Source organism: Paramormyrops kingsleyae, chromosome 4 (assembly GCF_048594095.1).
Source record: "Paramormyrops kingsleyae isolate MSU_618 chromosome 4, PKINGS_0.4, whole genome shotgun sequence".
Classification (NCBI taxonomy): domain Eukaryota; kingdom Metazoa; phylum Chordata; class Actinopteri; order Osteoglossiformes; family Mormyridae; genus Paramormyrops; species Paramormyrops kingsleyae.
The window spans coordinates 16152240-16178214 of NC_132800.1; the positions used below are offsets into that span (position 1 = coordinate 16152240).

Here is a 25975-nt window from a genome sequence, read left to right on the forward strand (position 1 = left end):
CTCTTGTTTATTGGTCTAGGTGCAGCTTAAATAGGAAATCACATGGCATGGTCACATGACAAACACACCTGAGAGTAATTCACAATAATTGGGAGCACACCCATTAGCCAATCAATCAATTAAAACTAATGATGTTTATTGCATCACAACACATCCATCTAAAGTGCTTTGGGACGACTCTGCTGTGAAAGGCGCTATATAAAAATAAATTAACTGAATTGAATGTCCTGCCTCCTCCCTGGCTTGGCTCTAACAAGCCATGTTTGGTGCTTGTTGGTCTCACGTCTCGTTCCAGCCCTCATGTTAAACACTCCCAGCTGCCTCCAGTCTGTTTCCTCGTTAGTCCTGTATTTAAGTGCTTCCTGGTCCTGTATTTCCCAATTTGATCATTGATCTAGTGCCTCATGTGTTGCCTGTTCTCTAGCCTGACATCCTGATCCCAATAAGTCCCTGTTAGTTGCCTGACACCTGCTCCACGATTCTTTCATCCCGGTGACACGACACCGACCGCCAGTGACATCTCTGTGGACTCAGAAATATCAGCCTAGCTGCACTAGTGCCTAAGCAGCACCTTGACAGCGGCGTGTTTGCAGTGTCATGTTTGCCTCACTTGTTCACCACTTTCAGCAACAGTATCTGATGAATACTGGAAATGTAAATGTAATGATATGCAAGTGAGTGTGTCTGCTTTGAAGGAACAAAGATCACACCTGCTTAGGTGAAGGGTGGGGAAACAGGTAAATCCTGTAAGGTAACATTCTTAAAGTCAGCTTACATTCCAACACAGTTCTGGAATATGAAGTTCATAGTCAGTCATAATTTTGTAGCATTAAAATGTAACTTTTAATAGATCCTAACAGTATGTGTGATTGTGTGGGGGGGGGAGGTGTGGGGTCTCAGGGTGTAAACTCTGGCTCTGGGCTTGTTTCCTGTCCCTCCTGCTGTATGTGTGAAGTTTGCATGTTCTTCCAATGTGGACTTTCTCCTCCTACTTTGGAAAACATTAAACTGCGATCGGCTGATTGGGATCTCTAAGCTGCCCTTAGTGTGAGACTGTATGTGTGAGCCTGTGCTCTGCTATAAACTAGTATCCTATCCATCGTGCCCCCCTCCCTGTGCCACCTGGGACAGGCTCCAGGCTCCCCCCCCCCCGCCCCCGTACAGGATAAGCAGTAATGGAGGACGGATCCACACTGTTCCAAAGAAAGGGCTCCAGCTCCCTTCAGGACTTCAGACCAGCTGCTCTCACTTCACGCCTCCAGGCTTGTGGGTCTGGTTCCCACTCCTGGTTCTGCATGTACAGCTTGCATGTTCTCCCCGTGTTCCTGTGGGTTTCCTCAGGTTTCCTCCTGCTGTCCAAGATCATGCAGTTTGGTGAATTAGTGTCTCCTGATTGTCCTCAGCGTGTGAGTGAGTGTTTGCCCTGTGATGGACTGGCTTCCCATCCAGGGTGTCTCTGCCTTGTGCTCTGTGCTTCCTGTGATGTGTGTGTCCCATAACCCTGTACTGGATAAGCGCTTATTGGAATTTGTTGGATACTTTTTTGATATTTTATCTTTCTGTTCCTTGGGATGTCTGAAGCTGAAACTTGTGGCTTAAATGTGAGACTTTAACTTAATAGTGTTCAATAAATATTTAGAATCAATTTTCATTACTAGATTACGGAATGATTTTGTGTGCGAAAATTATCACTCTGAACATGGTCACCTGACTCTCCTTCCTAACACAAATACACTCCCAGCACAAACACACAGAAAGAAATGAATAAATATGACATTTATGTGCTACACCCTTTATTTTCATGAATATTATATAGAGAATAATGTAAAAAAAAAATCTGTGGATTGACAGTACTTGTCAAAGCTTGTTCTGTGTAATGCTGACACTCTGTCTATAATTGCACATACCTGCATGTTTCACCTGAAACCACATGATCCCAAACATGTTTCTAAACAGACACAGAAATTCATTCTCAGTAGAGCTGCTCTCTTATAACCTTTCTACCTAATTTCTATCTACTGTACAAAATCAAAGAGTAGGATTATGGCTTGTTTGCGGAAAAACATTGTCTGTAACAGATATTCTCATAAAAGCTAAATAAATGTCTGTTGTGTGTATAGTTTGCAGAATATACTATTTTAGTTATAAACTCCAACTCCAGTGTTTGCCCAGTCTGCTCTTCTCAGTCTGGCCTCAGTCCAAAACCACACCTGCTGCAGCCTGAGAAGCAGGAAGTGAGAGAAAACAAAACTGAATCCTATCAGTGTTTGTGGTAAAATGGCAGAAGCCAGTTCCGCACTGGATCTGAACCAGTTTAGCTGCCCAATCTGTCTGGATCTACTGAAGGATCCAGTGGCTATTCCCTGTGGACACAGTTACTGTATGAGCTGCATTAAGAGCTGCTGGAATCAGGAAGATCGTTTTGGAGTTTACAGCTGCCCCCAGTGCAGGCAGACCTTTGTACCCAGACCTGTTCTGAACAGAAACACCATATTGGCTGAAGTGGTGGAGAACCTGAAGAAGATTGGACTAGAAGCAGCTACTCCAGCTACCCATTATACTGGACCTGGAGATGTGGAATGTGATGCCTGTACTGGGAGAAAACACAAAGCTGTCAAGTCCTGCCTGGTGTGTCTGGCCTCTTACTGTGAAACTCACCTCCAGCCTCACTATGAGTCTCCAGCTTTTAAGAAGCACAAGCTGACTGATGCCACTGGACATCTGCAGGACAAGGTCTGTTCCCAGCATGACAAACCCCTGGAGGTCTACTGCCGTACCGACCAGCAGTGTATCTGTTATCCCTGTATGCTGGATGAACACAGAGGCCATGATACAGTCTCAGCTGCTGCAGGAAGGACAGAGATACAGGTCAGGCCAGAAATACTCTTATAAAAATTTTTAAATTTGTTTGAAATAATAATGGCTTTTGTCTTAACACATAATTGCTATGAAAACATTAAAAAAAAGCATGGTTTGGTAAAATGAAAGAAAAATTAAATTAAAAAAAATTCTGATCAAATTTCTACTGAAAACTCCTTCAAACAGTGAATCATGTGGCTACAGTTGAATGCATACAGCAAGCAAACAGGGTCAAGAGATTCACTTACTGTTTGGCTGAGCATCTGAATGGCTGAGATGTGTGAGGGTTTAAATATTGTGTCAAATATGGTGATTCCAGCATCTCAGAAACAGCCACCGTCCTGGGATTATAATTTCACACACTCCAGTGTGTAGTTTCCTGAGAATGGTGCAGTAAACATGAAACAGCCAGAGTGTGATAGTTCTGGGGCAGTCTGTGGCTGAGTGGGCTAAGCCTCTCTGCCTATGATCAGAAGATTGCCAGTTCAAGCCTGGCCTTGGCACATCTGGGGGTCCCTGAGCAAGGCCCTTAACCCCCAGCTCCCTGGGTGCTGCTATGGGTGGCTGCCCTTTGCAGCCAGTTTACTCTCACCTACAGAGAGCAAGGAGGGGTGTTAAGAGAATTTCTCCACAGGGATCAGTGAAGGTATCAATTATTGTTATTATTGAAACACCTTGTTAATTAGAGAGGTCCGATGAGAATGACCAGCCCTGTTTAAGCTGACAGGAAACCCACAAACACAAAACTATGAGCTCAGTACAACAGTGGTGAGTCAAAGGCTCTGTTCACACCTGGTATTAACAAGCGTCTCCACACGCATCTCGACTGACCGTTTGTAATTGGATCTCACTTTCCGCAGTAATTAAAATAAGCACGTAAATAACTTCCGTATGCAGAATCTGCCGAACATTAAAAGAAGGACAAGAAGGAATCAGAAGCTATTAGCACATTTTAGGGTAACAAAAACACTAAAGATGTTTGTATGGAACGCCATGATACTCAAATAAAATAAATAAGTATATCAAAAAATAAATAAAGGAATAAATTATATTTAAAGATAAATAAAATAATAATTAAATATTTCAATAATGTGTCCTTTTATTTTTAAATAATTCCATAAAAGATATTATATTTCATAATAACACTTGTCTTCAATGTATAATTTCTAAATTGTATTACGTAATAATGTTGTGATTTTCATTAGACAGTCATTATTCTAAAATATTATTTCACGGAAATCAAATGTAATTACTTAATTATATTTTGAGTGAAACTATATTTCACAATAAAGTTCAACTTTTCACAATAGTAACATTTTTTATATTGCATCAACAGTTGTTTTGCAGGATTGACACTCCAGCCACTGGAAAAAACTCACACTGGTCCATTCAGACTGGTGTGGTGCTGAGGCGTCACCCACTGCACGGCTGCACTCAGGATCTCCTCCCTGAGGTGGTTGGTCGTGTGGTGGGTGTGGTTAAGGCACTGTAATCAGCGTGTGCTCCTTACCTTACCTTACCTTACCTACCTCAACACAGTACAAATGTACGTGTTAAAAAGGTCTTTTCTAAGATATACCTAGATTAATACATTTACATTCAAGATTAAAGGGTTCAGCCTGTAATGCATTGTGTTGGTTGCCATAGAATAATATTTTGGCTTTTAATCATAACCAGTCAAGCTCAAAATTTGTGAAAATATTAACGAAGAGATTCATTGTTTTGCCTGATATGCTGAATTATATGTCTGACTTGGAACAAGTGAAGTTAAAGGAGCAAAGTAGTCAGGGCTGGAGTGGGATTGAATTTCTGACCAGGAATTCAAGCCCCAGACAGCCCAATATAAAACTACATAAACAATTACACTGTTATTATATGTTTCTATTCACACATCCATTTTCTAGGCTACTGAACACACATTCTTACCTACATGCTTTAATTTTACCTTCATGTAACTTTTACCGGCACATTTCACTAATATTAATAAAGTGTGGAGCAGCTTTGACATAAATAATGAAGCTTCGTCATAGTGTGCTGTCCTTGTGTCTCTTCCCCGTGTGGCCAGCAGCCATCGCTGTCCTTGTGTCTCTTCCCCGTGTGGCCAGCAGCCATCGCTGTCCTTGTGTCTCTTCCCCGTGTGGCCAGCAGCCATCGCTGTCTTTATGTCTCTTCCCCGTGTGGCCAGCAGCCATCGCTGTCCTTGTGTCTCTTCTCCATGTGGCCAGCAGCCATCGCTGTCCTTATGTCTCTTCCCCGTGTGGCCAGCAGCCATCACTGTCCATCCCCTTTGTCGTCTCATTGTCTTTGGCCCTAGTGTGATCTTCCTTTTCCCTTCATGGCTGCATTTGGCTCAGTGGGTTGAGTGTGTAGCACTGAGGCTGGGACCAGCTGGTCATAGGTTTGAGGCTGGTCAAGAACCAACCTCACCTCTTTCATTTAATTATTGGTTTTCTATTCTTCCTAGTGTTTATTAGTTCTGTGTTCTCCTTGTGAAGCTTGTGCCTTGTTTTATTATGTTCCACATGTTTCTGTATTTTCTAAGTGTTGAATTCCTAGTGTGTGATTAGTGTTTCTTACCTTCAGTGTTTGTTGGAGTTTTCCTAGTCTTGTGTTCATTAGTATAAGTTACTGCACCTGTTGCCTGTTTTCCCTGCGCCATTGTTAATGGTTAATTGTCTTATGTGTCACATCTGCCTCTTTGTTAGTTCGGTTGTCTGTTGTATTTAAGTGCTTGTCTTCCTCCTGTTTGTTGCTGCTTCATTGTTTGTGTTGGTGGTGGAATGTTAAGTCATTGTCTTTAGTCACAGCCTGTTTTTCTACCTGTTTGTTTTTCTTGGTTATCTTCCCTTAGTTGCCCATAGTGATGACAAAACAAACTTTTTGAAGCAAGTCTGTTGAAAAATCATTCAGTACTCGAAGCTTTTCTAAATGGTGAACATTAGTGAGACTAGGTGGTCAAATAAGTAAATATCAGTTCATTTTGACTGAGTGTAGTGCATCAAAATAAATACAAATAGGCAAATATTTGAGTGGTGTGTAGTGCTTTATGAACATGAATGTACTGGTTAAGTTGGGCTGTGCAGTTTCTTATGGATTGGGCTACCTCTGAATTTCCTGGGAAGGGGTGCTTGTGTAACTCAAGAGGGGGCATTGGACTACAGATTTTTGTTGAGGAACAGTATTTGTTGAACAGTGTGGGGACTAAGTTGTGTTTTTTTTTATTCACAACTTCTGCTTTAGAGAATATCCACTCACACGGAACAGAGGATGCTGGAGTGCAGAGAAACTGTATTGCAAGTTCATATGTGTGGATACACAGCCTTCTGCATATCCCAGAACTGCAAAGAGTCTTCAGAACGCAGTATATTTGGGTCACTGAGGTACTGCTGAACCTCCACAGTAGCATCTGCTGTCAAACTCTTGACCCGTTTGCTCTACCCCCACATTATTGTCCAGAAGATCCCACAGACCTGGAACTAAAATAACAGAGCATGAGTCATTATATATACTATGCATTATATACAGTGTGCATTATAGACACTATACATTTTGTACTGTACAAGAATAATTATTTATCCAATTTCAGTTTAATTGAATATTAACATTAAAATGTGAAAGGTTGCAACAGTACCGGTGTGCATTGCAGTACCAGATGAGGTTCCTGCAGGCTCTGGTTCTGGTGGCTGGATGCATGTGGGTGTGGATGGGTTCTGCTGGGCCTCCTATAATCTTATGCTGGATGTATACTCTGCTGTAAGGCATTTCACAGCAGCCTGAGCATTAGATTGGTTACAGACACCTGAGGTTTTATACCTTGGATCCAGCAGTGTGGCCAGTGTCATTATGCTCATGGTCTCATAGACTGACAACCTCTCAGTGAGCAACTTCAAGAGGTTTCAAGATTCAAGATTCTTTATTTGTCACATGTAGTTATAGCTGGTACAACATACAGTGAAATGTGTTTCCCTGGTTGAAAAAAGTACTCTCCGACTGTTCTTGCACAACTGCTGGGCCTTGACATTCTGTGTCTGGGACAGTTTCAGATTCACTGCATGTCTAAGCATGCGGATTAGAGGAATTACCTTGGATCCTGATACTCTCTTCTCTTCAGAAAGTGCAACAGTTGCCTCATTAAATCACATAAAACACCCAGATACTAATAAATTATGTGATATTCCTCTGAGGTCAGGGTTGTGTGCTCTGTCTTTAGAGTGACCAATGCAGCACCAACTGGCTCTCCTTGATCATGTGATCACTTGAATAGGTGCTATTCCAGCTGGTTTCCACTTCTTGAATCATTCTGAGAGTGGGTCTGTCCATGTGCTGTTGGATTTGACAAAGCCTTTCTCTAGCAGTTGTACTGGTTCTGAAGTAGGTCATGCACAATGTGTCCTGCCTTGGATCTGATATCGTCAGGTCCTTGTGTCTGATCAATGGCTTCACAACCAAATTCAGTGCCTGTACAATGCAGGTTGTGTGTCTGACACAGGCAATCACATTTTGTGCAGCATCAGTGTCAAGCATCAGACTTTAGTTTGTATTCCCCACTCCTCCATCAGGGCTGCCTTGGCTGCTGTCATGTTTTCTGCAGAAACAGAATTTTCCTGTTCCTAATAATACGGTAGACATTCTCATTTTGTATCGTAAATTTTTAACTACATGAAGATGACTAAATGGTGTAGTTGTAACATTCAGTTGGATAAATAAATAAAGAAAAACCAAACTCATGTCACTATTTCTGGCTCCTTTCATTGAATATGTAGCAACTTTCATGTGTATGAATGAGCCATTGTTGTAGACAAGTCACCGTTTTAATGTTGGTGATTATTGTCCTACTATGTGTACCGTACTTGGATGGAGCGATCTACACACATGCGCACTAGAGTGAGCAGGGGAACACGTGTAGAAAAATGATATATGCAGGATGCACGTTCATTATGTTACGTTATTCTCTGTCAGTTAATAAACTATGTTCCAAGGTTAGGCGACTTGTTTATTTACCATCATGCTGAACAAACAACATGGCGTCAGAAGCGGTGCCCACGGTGTTCTGCAGTTATTTTTTTCCTTTGACTAACAAACTAATACTCGCTGAAGTTATCTTGCCGGTTAAACGACAGTGACCATGGCGGATGGATTCCGGAGACCCGACCCGCTTGTTTTTGATGGTAATATCGCCGAGAACTGGCGCATCTTTGAGCAAGAATATGATATTTTTATTGCAGCGGCACACTCTGACAAGCCATTGCGAACACAGGCTTACATCCTTCTTAACTTGGCTGGACCAGAGGCTATCGAACATGAACGATCGTTTGTATATGCGCCAGAAGTGAGGGAGCCCGGAGACAGAGGACAAGTGCTTTTCCCGGCGGAATCGAAAGAGGATCCTGAGTGCCTCAAGAGAAAGTTTAGAGAGATATGTAGTCCTCAAACTAACGATACGATGGAAAGACACAAGTTCAACACGCGGAATCAAAAGGGTGGTGAGTCAATTGAATCATATGTCAGTGATCTGAGGATCAAAGCAAAGAGCTGCAGATTTGGCGATCTGAGTGGAGAACTCATTAGAGACAGGCTAGTTTGTGGCATTAACAATGATAGTTTGAGAAAGGTATTGCTGCATGACAGTGCTTTAACACTAGCAAAAGCAATCTCCATTTGTCAAATTCATGAGATGACTGAGGAGCATAATATAACTCTTGCTACTCCCCAACATCCTGCTGCAAATGTTGTTGTAATTGTGCCTAAATTCGTAAAAAATCACATGGATGCCAACAAAATGAAATATCAATCTGATAAATTGGGGCCACAAAATATTGTCAACTGCAACAATTGTGGTGGTGCTCATGTAGCCATGAGAAATAAATGCCCAGCTTTTGGTCAACAATGTCATGCCTGCAAAAAGTGGAATCATTTTAAGAAATGCTGCAAGTCCAAACAATCTGCTCAGAACATGCAGAGATTTAGAAGGACTGTCCATCAGATAGAACCTGATCCTGTTGATAGTGCTGATGAAACATTTTATGTTGATGGCATAACACTCCAAAAGTCTGTCCATTCAACTGATGTAAATATGAAAAACAAGGATGAGGCTTTTGTCACCCTGCAAGTTAATGGCATTTTGGTAGAAATGAAAGTAGACACAGGTGCCAAGTGCAATGTGATCTCAAATAAGACATTTGATTCCATAATGATTGATGAACAAATAAGACCATGTGTTCAGACTGTGAACCTTGTTGCTTATGGTGGGAACAGAACTAAAACTCTGGCCGTGGCTAAGATGCAGTGCTTCCTTCAAGGACAGCTGTATACATTGTCATTTTTTGTTATTAATGAAAATGTTCTGCCACTGTTAGGGATAAGTGCTTGTACGAAAATGGGACTTGTATCATTTAGCAAGGATGTTCACCAGTTAGGCATTACTGGGGATGACCTGTCACAGCAGATTCTACAAGAATATGGTGACCTTTTCTCTGATGAGCTGGGGAAGCTGCCTGTCACATATCATATGACGCTTGACCCTGCCATCAGCCCAGTTGTGCGTCCAGCACATCGCATTCCTTTGGCTATGAAGGACAGAGTCAAAGCTGAGCTGGACAGGATGCAAAAAATAGGTGTTATCACTCCAGTCTCTGAGCCAACGGATTGGGTGTCATCTATGGTGGCAACTAATAAAAAGGGGTCTGATGAGATCAGAATATGTATTAATCCAAGAGATTTGAACACTGCTCTGAAAAGGCCACACTACCCTATGCGGACTGTAGAAGAAGTAGCTGCACTTATGTCAAATGCTACTGTATTCTCTGTTTTGGATGCCAAGAACTCCTTTTGGCAGGTCACACTTGATCATCAGTCCTCAGTGCTACAGTAACTACATTCAGCACATGCTTTGGTCGCTATAGGTTTCTTCGCATGCCGTTTGGCCTCAACTCAGCTAGTGAGGTGTTCCAGCGTTCAATGGAACAGATTTTTGCAGGATTTCCCTGCGCTATTATTGTTGATGACATACTTATTGGTGGCAGAACTGTGGCAGAGCATGATGACAACTTGAGGAAAGTACTCAATCGTGCCAAGGAAGTTAACCTGCGACTTAATCCCCTGAAGTGTCGATTCAGACTGAACCAAGTCAGTTATGTTGGCCCTGTTTTTACAAGTGAAGGGCTTAAAGCCGATCCTTCCAAAACTAAAGCGATCAGTGAAATGCCAGCACCAGCAGATGTTCCAGCTTTGCAAAGATTTTTAGGAATGATTAATTACCTTGGAAAATTTATTCCAAACATTAGTCAGCTGACAGCTCCCTTGCGACAGCTCATACGCAAGGACACTGAGTGGATTTGGGACACACAGCATCAGAATGCTTTTTACGCACTAAAGCAACATTTGTCCAATCCTCCTGTTCTGTCCTACTATGATGTCAGCAAGCCAGTGACTTTGACATGTGATGCATCTTGGTGCAGCATGCCTGCAGGAAGGGCAACCTATAGCTTATGCTTGACGTACACTAACTGACACTGAGACCAGGTATGCACAGATAGAGAAGGAGCTGCTGGCAGTTGTTTTTGCGTGCTCAAAATTTAATGATTACATCTATGGTAAACCCGTGACCATAGAAACAGACCATCAGCCTTTGGTCTCTATTTTGAAGAAGCCCATACATGCAGCACCAGCAAGGCTTCAAAGAATGTTGCTGAGACTTCAGAAATACAACATCACACTCACATACAAAAGTGGAAAGCAAATGCATCTGGCTGACACTTTGTCTCGAGCTCCCAGCAGTTCTACAATCCGACAGTTTGAAGAGGACAATAGTTTTGAAGTGATGACCGTGAACTGCATATCATCCTCACGTTTAGAGGAGTTAAAGAAACACACGGCCAACGATAAGACTCTACAGACTCTCAGTACTTTCATTAATCACGGATGGCCGCGCAAGCCGCATTGCCTTCCTAACGCCATTCGTCCATATTTTCCTTTCAGGGATGAGCTAATAATTGATAATTCTGTAATTCTGAAAGGCTCCAAAGCCGTCATCCCAGAGTCAATACAAAAAGAATACATCAATATCATGCACAGAGGGCATCCTGGCACAGATGCCACTAAAAGACGAGCACGAGGTATAGTTTTCTGGCCATTTCTGTCACAGGACATTGAAAACGAGATCAGTTCCTGCTCTGTGTGTAACAGCACAAAACCACATGAAGGAGCCACTCCAGCTGCATCAAATTCCAGAATTGCCCTGGTCAACTGTTGCTGCTGATATATTTGAGTGGCACAGTCAACAATATCTAGTGTTAGTGGAAACTTCACAAGGCTACAACCGATCAGGTGTAGTGACAGAGTTGTGTAAAGATCCCAGATCTTACATCATCAATTCGGAAAGGAAGCTCTACAGGAGAAATCGCAGGCACATTTTGCCTGTAGCTGAGCCTGCACCTTCTCAAAAAGAACCTGATCTGCAGGACAGCGGATTTGGGTCCAAGGACCACAGTAGTGTAACAGAACAACCACCAGCAGTCAGACACACTGAGCAGTCTGAAGATGAGATGCACTCTGCAGTGCCTCCCGGAACCAAAAGTCCTTACAGGACATGCTCAGGTCATGTCTGCAAGCCAAATTCAAGATACAGAGACTATATATGTTAGTCGGCTAAATACATGCATAATTTCATTTTCAGGTCTGTTGGTTATCCTGGCTGTAGCTAATATTTCTAGTTGTTATGCAATATACAGTGTATATGTATAAACATATATATATATATATATACATTAATTACATTGTAATTTCAGTTTCTTGAATATTATTGGTCTAATGTTTTTTTTTTTCCTTTCTTCTGGTCGTTTGCAATTTCAGGTGATACTAAGAGCTGCTGAATTCTAATTCACATGCAGTGTTTGTGTTCTAACCAGTGTCCACCCATTTTGTCTTTATACGGAACATAAGCTAAGGAAAGGGGATGTAGACAAGTCACCGTTTTAATGTTGGTGATTATTGTCCTACTATGTGTACCGTACTTGGATGGAGCGATCTACACACATGCGCACTAGAGTGAGCAGGGGAACACGTGTAGAAAAATGATATATGCAGGATGCACGTTCATTATGTTACGTTATTCTCTGTCAGTTAATAAACTATGTTCCAAGGTTAGGCGACTTGTTTATTTACCATCATGCTGAACAAACAACAATTGTCACCTGGCCATATCCCTCCGCCCCTTTTATGGTGCTGAAGGGGATGTATCTGGATCGCGTTTCACCATTGCGTTGTTCATCAAATTACTATGCGAATGGGATCTGAACACGCGCTAATGCGGCTATTTAGAATGTTAATAGCGATCTTCGGGTGAGAGCGGCACTACACGCCCCCGATGCAGGTAAAACAAAGTAAGGTGACATGGTTTACTTTTTCGCCGATTTAACCTAATTTTACAAATTTTAATACTTCTGACAATTGACCTTTTGAAAAGATGAGATAACGGATTTAGCCAGCGTTTCTTCATGTTTCAACAATAAGATTTCAGCGAGTTATGAACTGAAAATACAAATACAAAATAATTCCACACCACTGAAGTAGCTGCTTTTAGAAATTAATTCTTCAGCAGTACCGCTTCCATACATGTTTGCCTTCACCATCACAACTTTAATAACTTTGTGCCGCATGTGAGCGTAATCCGTAATGGTGTGACGTATTTACGCCATGAAATTAGCATATCATGATATATTTTTTTTTCCCCGGGCAATTTTTTTTTTACCGGTATTATCATGAATGATATGATATGGCCCACCTCTACATCCATCCATCCATCTCCTAACCAGTAATCCCAGTGAGGGTCACAGGAAGTGCCTGGATCCTTTCCCAGGCAGCATAGGGCCCAAGGCTGGGGTCCACCCTGGACAGGATGATTAATGAATATGATCTCAGCTAATGAAACAAACTTATTTTGTCATCTTGTTTACAATCTGTAGAAACAAATGGGTGAAACTCAGAGGGAATTTCAGCAGAGAATTCAGATGAGAGAGAAGGAGCTGCAGGAGCTGAGAGAGGCTGTGGCCTCAATCACAGTGAGTATGAACCTGAGGAGAAGATAACAGCTGGCTTGTGATCATATTAAATCTTCTCTCAGATTTATAGACTTATGGGTATTAATCAAATTAATGCTGCTGTTGGTTCTTCTGGGTCAGATATTTAATGGGACAAAGTTGCTAGATAACAGAGTTTAACCAGGAATTGCTGCAGTACCTTATTTATTTAGAAAAATACCATAAAAGGCCCATTTGAGAAAAATTTCACAACCAAGCATAATGTAAATAAACACCAAAAAAGTCACCTATTAAACTGAGACCCAATGGTGACAACCAACCTGCCCCATACAGCCACCAGTCTGCCAAATCCCTGCAGCTGACAGTGTATGAGCTTAATGAGTGATCATTTCCAATCAGTGCTGGCTGGGTTTCAGTACCTGAGGCATCCAGCATCGTGACGCTCCAAACCCCAGCCCTGTGCTGTTTTTATACCTCCTGTCAGCTCACATCACTATTGTACAATGAGGCTCTCTGGAGTCTCAAAAGGGGCGAATTGTAATTTACCGTCCTCTGCTCCCTGTGTCACCAACAGACCTCAGCACAGTCAACAGTGGAGGTCAGTGAGAAGATCTTCACTGAGATGATAAGCTCCATTGAGAGAACACGGTCTGAGGTGACAGAGCTGATCAGAGATCAGGAGAAGGCTGCAGTGAGTCAGGCTGAAGGAGACATGGAGAGACTGAAGCAGGATATTGATGAACTGAAGAAGAGACACTCTGAGCTGGAGCAACTTTCACACACAGAGGATCACATCCATTTCCTCCAGGTAACAGAACAACTACTTTGGCAATAAGAAAACCAGAGTATTCAAATGGATGCATGTTCTCATTTGTATTTCAATTAGTCTGTCATTTGTTGATTGTCTTGTTAATTAGATTGCAATTCACATTTGTTTTGATGAAGCTGTTTAATCAGACTGTGTATCTGTAGAGGTGCCAGGGTCTTCCTGTCACCCCTGAAGCTGGATTTGGACCCAGAATCTCCGTCAGTCCACGCTGCTCTTTTGAGAATATGAGGAAGGTGGTTTCTGAACTGAAGGATCAACTGGAGAATGTTTGCAAAAAGAAAACGGCAGAAATCCATCATACAGGTTAATAAATAAAAACATTTTTCAGTCTGTTCATGTTAATATACACCATGCAGAGAGACTATGTAGTACAGTCAGCCTCACGGTGGTGTGACAAAGTCAGTTTCTGTTTCCAATAAGACTAAGTATTCATGAAAACCAGTGAGCTCCAAATTTTACAGGCTGCAAAGCTCATGTATAGAATCCAAAAATCAGTATTATGTGTAACTTACCATGATTTGCAGTTTGTTAAAATGCCTTTTATTGTCCCTCATAATGATAATAATCTACTGCTGGTGTCTCCACAGTGAGTGAAGTCCATCCCCCACAAGGAAATTCCTTTTACTCACATCCCTGTTTCTCTCTGTCTCCTTCTAGTTACCAAAGACACCATCCTACCGGTATTAGTGCCCACGACCAGAGCAGAATTCTTACAATGTGAGTCTGTTCACACACACGCTTCTCTCTCCCTGTATGAGGTGGAGTGTGTTTTATTGTGTTTCATTTTCTTCTGCTAGTGGAGCTTCTCTTTCTCTCTCCTGCTGCCTCCTGGTCTTTCACGTTTACATGAGTTGTTTATGTCAGTAGCCTTTGAATCCAGTTGCAAAGCAAGGCAATTTTATTCAGGCTGCTTTTCCACTGCACCAGGTACGGTACTTTAGGTACTTTCCCTTTTCCATTGACTTCGGGTCGAGTACCAGTACCAAAAGTTCCAGTACACAAAGTACCCTTTCTTTTTTGGTACCTCGGAACTTTGGGGTGGGAATTGCAAACGCATTCATTGTTGATTTAAAAGAATTTTAAAAAGCCTAAAAGCCCAAATAACAAATAAATTGTTAACTGAAAAGAAGTGACATTGTAGAGGCAGCATATGACTAAACTCCTGCTGATTTAATTTATTGAAAAGCTGCAGCAAACAGTAACGTTTTAAGCCCTGATTGTAATGAGCTGACAATGTCAGCAGACCTCAGGTCTTCAGGAAGCTTGTTCCACAGACAGGGAGCATAGAGACTAAAATCTGCTTCACCCTGCTTGGTCTTCATTCTGGGACACTGAGTAAACCTTTCCCAGATGCCCTCAGGGGTCTGGATGCTTCACAACGTTCAAGGAAATTAGTGCCATTTAGTGCCTTGTAGACAAAAAATAATATTTTAAAATCAATCCTGTGATGCACAGGAAGCCAGTGCAGTGATTTAAGGACCTGTGTAATATGCTCTACTTCCTTGGTGTTAGTGAGGACTCTGGTGGCAGCATTCTGGATGAGCTGCAGCTGTCTGACTGATTTATTACCAAGACCTGTGAAGACACCATTACAATAGTCTAGCCTTCAGAAAATAAACACATGAACAAGCTTTTCTGTATCTGGTTTGGAGATAAATCCTTTAATTCTTGCTATGTTTTTAAGATGGTGGGAGGCTGATTTTGTAATTGTCTTTATGTGACTGTTGATATTTAGGTCTGAGTCCAGAACTACATCAAGATTTCTGGCTTGATTAGTAGATTTCAGTGTCATGGTTTCATGGTGAGCAATAACTTTCAGTCTTTCTGACTGAACCAATACAGGGATTTGGGTGCTGGGAACACGGGAGGATGGGCCAGACCCAGGGAAAAGAACATGGACGCGTCAAAGGAAAGAAATTAACAAAACATAACACCTCTTACCTACCCTGTTAAGATTATAACTAAAACCAAAGATAGAAAATAAAAACCCAGACTACACTAGGCTTACTCACCCGAACATAAATACAGAAGGTGGCACTCACCCTCTAATCCAGTGTGTTTATACAGAGAGAGGACCTACGTGTTAATGTATGTGCGCACACTTCTTACCTGTTCAGTTTCACAAGGGGGGGGGGATTGCAGAAGACAGGAGTCAGTATTTGAATGTGATAAGGATGCAACAAACTGGTTTATTTCTTTGAGATACAGTATACTGGGATTTCACATATTGGGCTAGTTTCAGCTTCCACTGGGCAGATTTTAAGCAGACCTTGGGCTGGACCTGGGAACACTGTACTGATGCCTCATTTCCACCAACACAGAGCCAGTGCTGGGCTGGTTTTCACTTGCTGCCTTTTGAGAACCTGCCTGCGTTTCCACCGGTTTCAAAAATTAATGTAGGTGAAAGTAAGAGAAAAGGTTCATATGTATTCCGTTATGTTGGATCTACAGACGTTCCTCTACTTACGAACTTTCAGACATACGAACAAAGAAGATTGTAAGTCCACATTGTGTTCATTGGGCTCCCATTTCCTGTCCACAACATAATTTTGTTTTCTGTGCGCCAATTCCGCCTAGTACGACTTTTGGCCCCTACTCCCGCCGCACTGCAGCATAGTGTGCGTACCCCCAGCATCCCAAATCATTCAATCATTCCTTCATCCCAAAGGAAAAGGAGTCCAAAAACCTCAGCCAGTTCAGAGGCATTGCCCTGCTAAACGTGGAGGGGAAAATCATCTTCTCAATCCTGGCTACATGCCTGACCAACTTCCTCCTAGTCAACAGTTACATCAATACTGGTTGCCAGAAGGCAGGCGTCCCAGGATTCCCTGGCTGCGTGGAACACGCTACAATGATTTGGGAAAAAACCCAGAGAGCCAGGCACAGCAAGTCGGACCTGCATGTCGTCTGGTTAGACCTCACAAACGCCTTCGGCTCAGTTCCCCACCAGCTCATCACGTTCACCCGGGAGTTTTTCCATGTACCATCAAGCATCCAGAAGCTGATAGCAAACTACTTCAATAGCCTATATGTTTGCTACACAATCCGGGACATCACAACTGCCTGGCACCAGCTGGAGAAGGAAATAGCAATGGGATGTTCCATCTCTTCCATCCTCTTTACATCTGCTTTCGAGATTATCCTGATAGGTGGGAGACAAATGGTTGGAGGGGCAAAGCCCCAAACAGGCCAAAGACTCCTGCCCATACGGAGTTACATGGATGATGTCACCACGCTCCTCCAAACAGCAGCCTGCACAGCAAAACTCCTAAAAAGGCTGAAGGAATTGCTAGCATGGCTCCGCATGAAAATCAAGCCCACAATGTCCTGCAGCCTCTCAATCCAGAAAGGGGTTAGGAATGACAACATCTGTTTCACCGTGGATGGCGAAAGGATTCCCCTGATAGTGGAAGAAGCAGTGCGAAACCTCGGAAGGCTATATACGGCTGATCTTTCCGACAAGCATATGACCTCAGCTGTTACAACTCAACTCATGGACGGCCTTCACAAGATCAATCAGTGCTCCCTGCCCGGAAAATTCAAGGTTTTGTGCAACCAGTTCACCCTGAACAAACGCATAATGTGGCCACTGAAGCTGTGCGAGATCACCATGACAACAGTCCTGAAACTGGAAGCAAAGGCTAACAATTACATCTGGAAGTGGCTCGGCCTTCCCCGCAGCCTCTCCAATGCAGCACTCTTTGGCAAAAATATGCTACAGTCCCACTTCAGTCAATCAGCCTGGGCTACAAGAAGGAGAAGGTAAGACTGCTATTTGAGCTAAGAGATTCGCCAGACCCGTCAATCCGAAATGCAGACATACAAGTCCGGACCTGACGAAAGTGGAATGTAGCACAAGCAATGGATTTAGCCACAGAGAAGCTGAAACACCAGGAGATTGTGGGCTTTACGCAGCCTGGCAGAGCTGGATTAGGATGGGAAACACCAGCACTAAGATGGTCTAAAACCAACAAGAAAGAGAGGAAAGATCTCATCATCTGCGAGGTGACCAAAATGGATGAGGAGCACTACAAAGTTACAGCAGTGAGCTAACAGCAGCACGGCAAATGATCCACCTGGGAAGCTGTGACCAGCAGGACCATTACCTGGGCGGATATGATTAGCTCAGCCCCCGTAACATTTTCACCTGGTATGGCTCAGAAGAACCCTGCTACCTCTGCAGCTACCCAAACCCAGGCCTCAAGCACATCCTTTGCAGCTGCAAGGCAGCACTGGCACAGGGCAGATATAGATGGTGGCACGACAAAGTCCCGTGCAAGCTGGCTGAGCTGCTGGAGACACGGAGGCGGGAGGTAAACTGTGCCAGCATCCCATCATCCGAGGGATGGATCCAGTTCGTTAGGCAAGGGGGAGTAGCACAGTGCAGCACCAATGCAGGGGTCACCCTCTTGTCCCCGGGGGTAGAGAGGATTTAGGTCGCCAGCTGAAATTTCCGGTGCAGATCACCAGTTCACCCCTTCGCCCTGACATAGTGCTCTGGTCAGCACCCGCCAAAGTAGTCATTCTGGTGGAGCTGACCGTCTCATGGGAGGAGGAGATGGAGGCTGCCTATGAGAGGAAGAGAGAGAGGTGTGCAGACTTGGCTGCTGCATGCTCTAAAGCCGGCTGGAGGGCTCTTACATTCCCGGTGGAAGTCGGGTGCAGGGGCTTTGCTGGAACATCCATGCAGCGGCTCCTGAAAACCTTTGGTCTCACAGGCCACAAGAAGAGGAGAGCAATGCAAGATCTAGCTCATGAGGCAGAGTAAGGGAGCTTCTGGCTCTGGGTCCGAAGGAAGGACAAGGCGTGGGGGAGAGAGGGATCTTAGGGAAGGCTGCAGGGAGTGTTAGGGAAACGTCCCTTTCGCTGCTCCACCACCCTGAGATGTTCCGGGATTTAAGGAGCGAAACATCTGTGAAGGGAGGCTCCCGGCTGACAACCCTGCAGCCGGCCAAGCGGCACCATCGGAGGTGCGTCAGACAGAATTGCTGAGCAGGTAGTTTTACCTGTGCTTGTATGTAGTTCATGCATAAAAAGCTGTGCATAACCTTTATTTTGATTCCTACCAGCAGAAATCCCTCCGGTCAACAGCGGCTCTACTCTGATCTCTAAGGGAGAGCCCAGCCACCCTGCGCAGGAAACTCATTTCGGCCGCTTGCACTCGCGATCTCATTCTTTCGGTCACTACCCACAGCTCATGACCATAGGTAAGGGTAGGAACGTAGATCGACTGGTAAATCGAGAGCTTCGCCTTTTGGCTCAGCTCCTTCTTCACCATGACAGACTGATGCAGCCCTTAAAAGGAAGCCCGGCACCCCATACTCCCGGAGCACCCCCCACAGGACTCCCCGAGGGACACGGTCGAATGCTTTCTCCAAGTCCACAAAACACATGTAGACTGGTTGGGCAGACTCCCATGAACCCTCCAGAACCCTGCGGAGAGTATAGAGCTGGTCCACCATTCCACGGCCGGGGCGAAAACCACACTGCTCCTCCTGAATCTGAGGTTTGACAATCCGGCGGACCCTCCTCTCCAGAACCCCCGAATAGACCTTACCAGGGAGGCTGAGGAGTGTGATCCCCCTATAGTTGGAGCACACCCTCTGGTCCCCCTTCTTAAAGAGGGGGACCACCACCCCGGTCTGCCAGTCCAGAGGCACTGCCCCCGATGTCCACGCGATGCTGCAGATGCGTGATAACCAAGACAGCCCCACAGCATCCAGAGCCTTAAGGAACTCTGGGTGGATCTCATCCACCCCCAGGGCTCGGCCACCGAGGAGCTTTTTAACCACCTCAGCAACCTCCACCCCAGAGATAGGGGAGTCCACACCCAAGTCCCCATACTCTGCTTCCACATCGGAAGGCATGTCGGTGGGATTGAGGAAGTCTTCGAAGTACTCCTTCCACCGACCCAAAACGTCCCGGGTTGAGGTCAGCAGCACCCCATCCCCACCATAAACAGTGTTGATGTTGCACCGCTTTCCCACCCAGAGCCACCGGATGGTGGACCAGAATCGCCTCGAAGCCATCCGGAAGTCGTTTTCCATGGCCTCGCCAAACTCCTCCCATACCCGAGTTTTTGCCTCAGTGACCGCCGAAGCTGCATCCCGCTTGGCCTGCCAGTACCCATCAGCTGCCTCTGTAGTCCCACAGGCTAAATAGGCCCGGTAGGACTCCTTCTTCAGCTTGACGGCATCCCTCACCACTGGTGTCCACCAGTGGGTTCGCAGATTGCCGCCGCGACAAGCACCGACCACCTTATGGCCACAGCTCCGGTCAGCCGCCTCCACAATGGAGGCGCGGAACATGGCCCATTCGGACTCAATGTCCCCCGCCTCCCCTGGGACATGGGAAAAGTTCTGCCGGAGGTAGGAGTTGAAACTCATCCTGACAGGGGATTCCGCCAGACGTTCCCAGCAGACCCTCACTATACGCTTCCACCAGCGGAACCAACCCACCACCAGGTAGTGATCAGTTGACAGCTCCGCCCCTCTCTTCACCCAAGTGTCCAAGACATGCGGCCGCAAGTCCGATGACAAAAAAAAATAGTCTATCATCGAACTGCGGCCTAGGGTGTCCTGGTGCCAAGTGCACATATGAACACCCTTATGCCTGAACATGGTGTTCATTATGGACAGTCCGTGGCGAGCACAGAAGTCCAACAACAGAACACCACTCGGGTTCAGATCGGGGGGGCCGTTCCTCCCAATCACGCCACTCCAGGTCTCACTGTCACTGCCCACGTGAGCATTGAAGTCCCCCAGCAGAATAAGAGAGTCCCCAGAAGGAGTGCTCTCCAACACCCCTTCCAGAGAGTCTAAAAAGGGTGGGTATTCTGAACTGCCGCTCGGTGCATAAGCGCAAACAACAGTCAGAACCCGTCCCCCCACCCGAAGGCGAAGGGAGTCTACCCTCTTGTCCACTGCGGTAAACCTCAATGTACAGGCGCCCAGCCAGGGGACAATAAGTATGCCCACCCCCACTCGGCGCCTCTCCCCGCAGGCAACTCCAGAGTGGAAGAGGGTCCAAGACTGGTTCCAGAGCCCAAGCCGTGCGTCGAGGTGAGCCCGACTATGTCTAGCCGGAATTTCACTACCTCGCGCACCAGCTCAGGCTCCTTCCCCATCAGAGAGGTGACATTCCATGTCCCTAGAGCTAGCTTCTGCAGCCGAGGATCGGACCGCCAAAGTCCCCGCCTTTGGCCACTGCCCAGCTCACAACACACCCGACTCCTATGGCCCCTCCAATGGGTGGCGAGCTGTGCCCGACCAGGCCCCATGGGTATAGGCCTGGCCACCAGGCGCTCGCCATCGAGCCCCACCCCCAGTTCTGGCTCCGGGGGGGGCCCTGGTGACCCGCGTCCGGGCAAGGGAAAACCTGTTTCCAATATTTTTCTCATCATTAGGGGTCTTTTGTTTGCTTTAGACTTCAATCAGGCAAATCTGAAGCGAGTTTCCCCCAAATTCTTCCAACATGTGAACCTCCCAGCTAGAGAGAGAATCTGTCTGGACAATGTTTGTACAACGTTTGTGAGCATACAAGGCCCTTCCCCCCCCTCACCTCGGCTACTCAGACCATGTCACTGTGTTAATGGTTCCTGCGTATAAATCCCTGCTGAAACTCAACAAACCAGTCAGTAAGAGTGTGGCCAGCTGGTGCCGTCTCAGCTCTCTAAAACTGCTTTGAATCTACTGACTGGGACATTTTTCAGGAGGCTGCTATAAATGGTGATGCCATCAACCTGGAGGAGTATATAAACTCTGTGATCGATAACCACGAGAGCCGACCAAAAGCCCTGGATGACGGGGGAAGTGTGCACACAGCTAAGAATCAGATATGCAGCTTTAAGACCTAAAGACAAGGCTGCCCTCAGGACGTCCAGAGGCAACCTGTCCCGAGCTATATGAGGATAGCCAATCAGGCACATAAAAGTGCACAGAGGATCAATGAACAATTTAATTGCACCAAAGACACACGCCGCATATGGCAGGGCATTCAGCCAATCACGATCTACAAGCCCAACCCACACATCAGTGGTAGTGATGTCTCCCTTCCAGAAGAGCTAAACAACTTTTTTGCAGACTCTGATGTACAGAATAAGGAGCCGACGACAAGTTACTCTGTCTGTCCACAGCTGATGTGAGGAGTACTCTATCCAGAGTCAACCCACACAAGGCTGTAGGACCTGACAACATAGCTGGCCGTGTGCTGAGAGAATGCACTGACCACCTGGCTGGTGTGCTCACAGACATTTTCAACACCTCTTTAAGCCAGTTGTCTGTCCCAGCATGCTTCACATCAACCACCATCGTCCCAGTGCTGAAGAAGCCATCAGTGACTAGCCTGAATGACTATTGCTCCATAGCACTCATGTCAATCATCATGAAGCGCTTCGAACGGCTGGTCATGGCAGACATAAAGACCAATCTTCCTACCTCTCTAGACCCTCTCCAATCTGCATACTGGTCCAACAGGTCTACTGGGGACACCATAGCCTCTGCCCGTCACCTTTCCCTGACACATTTGGATAAGAGAATCACATATATTAGAATGTTATTCATGGACTTCAATATGTCCCTCAAAGGCTGATTGTGGAACTGAGGAGGTTAAGCTTGAACACCACTCTCTCGGAGTTGGATGTTTCAGGGCATGTCCTACTGGGAGGAGGCCCCTGGGCAGAACCAGAGATTGTATAATTGACACTTTTATTAATCCCCGTGGGGAAAATCTTTTTTACGCCTACCTCAACGCCTACTTCTTTGTAGAGCAAGCTGTCCGCGAAGGGCAGCCACCTGTAGCAGCGCCCAGGGAGCTTGGGGTTGAGGGTCTTGCTGGGCTTGAACCGGCGACATTGCGATTACAGGCACACGGCTTGGCCTACTGCGCCACACGTTGCCCTCTCTCGCAGGGTATATTATATTATGTACCCTGAGAGATTATATATAATATATACTACATTATAGATTATATATTATGTATATTAGATTAGGTAAGTGGCAAAAAATGGATGGATGGATGAATGGAACTGTGTTGAAAAATAACGCTACTTATGAAAGTTGGCAAGTAAGAATTTCAAGTTAAAATTCCATTGTACTTTGTATACATGAGACTGCTTTTCAAACTTATACTGCCATTAAATTTTGAAGCCGCTGTACACAGAAGGACAAAATAGTGTTTGGAATATTTTCTTTCTTGCCTCTGAAAATATACAGTTCTTCTGGCCACTCATTCTTAAAAAATAAGATGCTACTTTAATACTATCTGTACCGTATGTAAAGACAATGTCCCGTGACAAAACGTGACCATACTGCCACCCCAATTTCTGGTGGTACTGCATCTTGCGCATGCGTCGCGTTAACCTCATGTAGATGCACAGACGAAGCACGGTAGTTTGCAAACCCTACAGGCAATTTACAAGGTGATAGAACTGCTACATACATATAAATGCGTATGCATGTGTGTGCAGCCTTGTTCAGAACTGAAAATCTCACGCCAGCCAGTTGATCAAAGTTGGCAACCCTGTGAACTGGCGCTTTGAATTTGTAAAACGTATACAAGCATGCTTGTGTATGTGTGCGCCTGTTTGTCTATACGCATGTGTCAGGTTGGGTCTTAGACTCCACCTGAAATAACATCTCAGGCTCTATTCCCCCCGCCACACTCCCTGCTGGTGGATGGGGCCTTCGGCTGCCGATGCGTTGGTGGTTCTCGATGTCCGGGGTTGGATGCTCTGGTGTGTGCTGGCTCATTCTCGGCGGTTTCCTGGCGGGGCCTGGCCCTCCCGGCTCTGTCGGGCCCTGGCTGGGGGGTGGGGAGGCCCTTGGATCTCTGGACCCGGGCTCCGGTCTGCCCTGGTGTGGCCGGCTGTGGGCGGAGCCTGCGGGCTCGCCACCACGGCCCCCTGGGGCTCCTGCGATGTGGCTGCTGGATGACCCCCCTCCGGAACTATCCTCTGCCCTTTTCTGGGTGTCTGGGGCCCGGGTCTCCTCCATGTCAGCTTCATGTCCTGGGGGGGCGGGGCTGTGGCTCCCCACACACACTACTAGACATTTACATGGAGAAACCTAATGAACAATAGCGCACTGACACACACAGGTGTGCGGACAGGTGCACATGGACGCGCGCTGTCTTGATCGGCTGTTGCTTCTGGGCATGTGTTGTAATGCTGGGTGTGTGTGCTGTTCAATAACATTTAACGTTTGATTTTCGATGTGATTCATACAGATGTTGATTGTTGTTTTCTCTCTTCAGCAGACATTGAAGCAGATTCAGTTTTTTGTTTTTCTCTCTCTCTCTCCCTCTCTCTCTCTATCCCCCTTCTTCTCCTTTTTCCCCCCTCTCGCTCCCTCTCCTTCTCTTGAGGAAGTATGAGGAAGTAAATAAAAACAAATAAATAAATAAATATTTAAATAGAAATAAAGCAGTCCTCCGCAGAGGGGGGGTGGTGGAGGGGGGAAAAAAAGAATTTGTAAAACGTAGGGAAATATACACAGACCTCACTGCTGTGGTTTCCGTGTACGCATGCGCGGTGCAGTGTTGCGCTTTGCGGAGAACCAGCCTAGATGCGTCCGCGTTCGCGTTGAGAGCATCGCGTCGGCTCGCTGCTGGAGAGAGGTGTGTGTCCAAAGTGGTTTGAAAGAAGGTCATATTGTGACGTAAAGACAAGCTCACTTTTAGTGGTAATCTGTGTCGTATAATTTTATGGTTAACATGTTTGATAAATGCTGTTTGTAATTTTATCTACCTGTAATTAAGCCTATTAGTTTAACACGCGCATCATTTTGGCGCGTCTTCCCGCCGGCGTCGCGCGGGCGTCCGACATTTCCTGAGGTATTTCACATACTTGAATTCCTGCTTCATTTTTATATTTTGTGTATCGTACAGAATAATAGACCGCAAGCTAAAGTGCAGTTTGGTCCCCAGCGAGTCTCTCAGCGCGGCGTGTCTCACAGCGCAGGGGGCAGCCGGAGCGCCGCAGACTCGGGCGTCTACATGAGTATATTGGGAATAAATTGTGTGTATTGGAGCGAGTTCTGTGTTAGTGAGTGTGTGAGGTGTGACAGTGATAATTATGGAGATGCTGGGCTTCGTGATGGGATTAATCGCTCTTCCTCTTGTCTACAGACTCCTGCCAGCTGACGCTGGACCCCAACACAGCAAACAGATACCTGTCTCTGTCAGAGGGGAACAGGAAGGTGACATGGGGGGAAGAGGAGCAGCCATATCCTGATCATCCAGAGAGATTTGACATCTGGTACCAAGTTCTGTGCAGAGAGAGTCTGACTGGTCGCTGTTACTGGGAGGCTGAGTGGAGTGGAAATGGAGCCTGGATAGCAGTGACTTATAAAGGAATCGGGAGGAAAGGAGACTGTGACTGTGGGTTTGGACACAATGACAAGTCATGGATGCTGTGCTGCTATCCTGACAGTTACTCTGTCTGTCACAATAATAAACAGACTGTCATACCCATAAAGCCTTCAGGCTCCCGCAGAGTAGGAGTGTATCTGGACTGGGCGGCTGGTACTCTGTCCTTCTACAGAGTCTCCTCTGATGGACTGACCCTCCTGTACAGCTTCACCTCCTCATTCACTGAACCCCTCTGTCCAGGGTTTTGTCTTTATAACTCCTCCGTGTCCCTGTGCATGCTGGGATAGCTCACTGTGTGCTGGAGGAATCATTTTTACCTTATCAGAGTGTCACATGTCACTGCTTCTCCATGGCAAAAAGGTAAAATCTCTGCTTTTTAACCCGTATAACCCTTTTTACTCTGTCTGAAGTGTGACGTATGTTAGACAAAAATAAATGAATGTTTGTTCAGCTTGCCAAACCCATGCAGAATATGACTGTTTTTCTCTGACTTATGTTCTATGTTGACTGTGAATGCACAAAAACTGCCAAAACAAAATCATAGTACATGCAGCTGTACCAATAAAGTGAATTCTGATTATGAATAAAATAAAATGTAATGAAATGTAATCCTGATGAATGGGGGGGAGCTTTTCCCCTCCCCTCTATACATACATTTTATATATTTCTGTCTTTATATTGTATTTCCTACCTGTACACTGACATTAAAGGCTTCCTATTCTATCCTATTAAGTGCAAAATGTGTGTGATACTGCTTCTAATGTTGGATACAGGTAGTGTGCCTGGTACAAATCAAAATAGCCAATAGACTAAAGACACACATGAACATAAGAATATAAACCCATTCACGAGGCACACGTCACATTTCTTGACACCCAGGAGT

The 25975-nt window shown here is 45.4% G+C and overlaps 1 protein-coding gene across 1 annotated transcript in view; it reads left to right on the forward strand.

Moving 5' to 3' along the window:
- Positions 1-25722, forward strand: part of LOC111847224 (tripartite motif-containing protein 16-like) — a 370043-nt gene extending 344321 nt beyond the window's left edge. The window contains exon 6 of the mRNA XM_072711592.1: positions 24850-25722. Within this exon, the coding sequence (XP_072567693.1) occupies positions 24850-25379 (530 nt within the window). The 3' untranslated portion in view covers positions 25380-25722. The remainder of the gene's footprint in view (positions 1-24849) is intronic.
- The last annotated feature ends 253 nt before the right edge of the window (positions 25723-25975 follow it).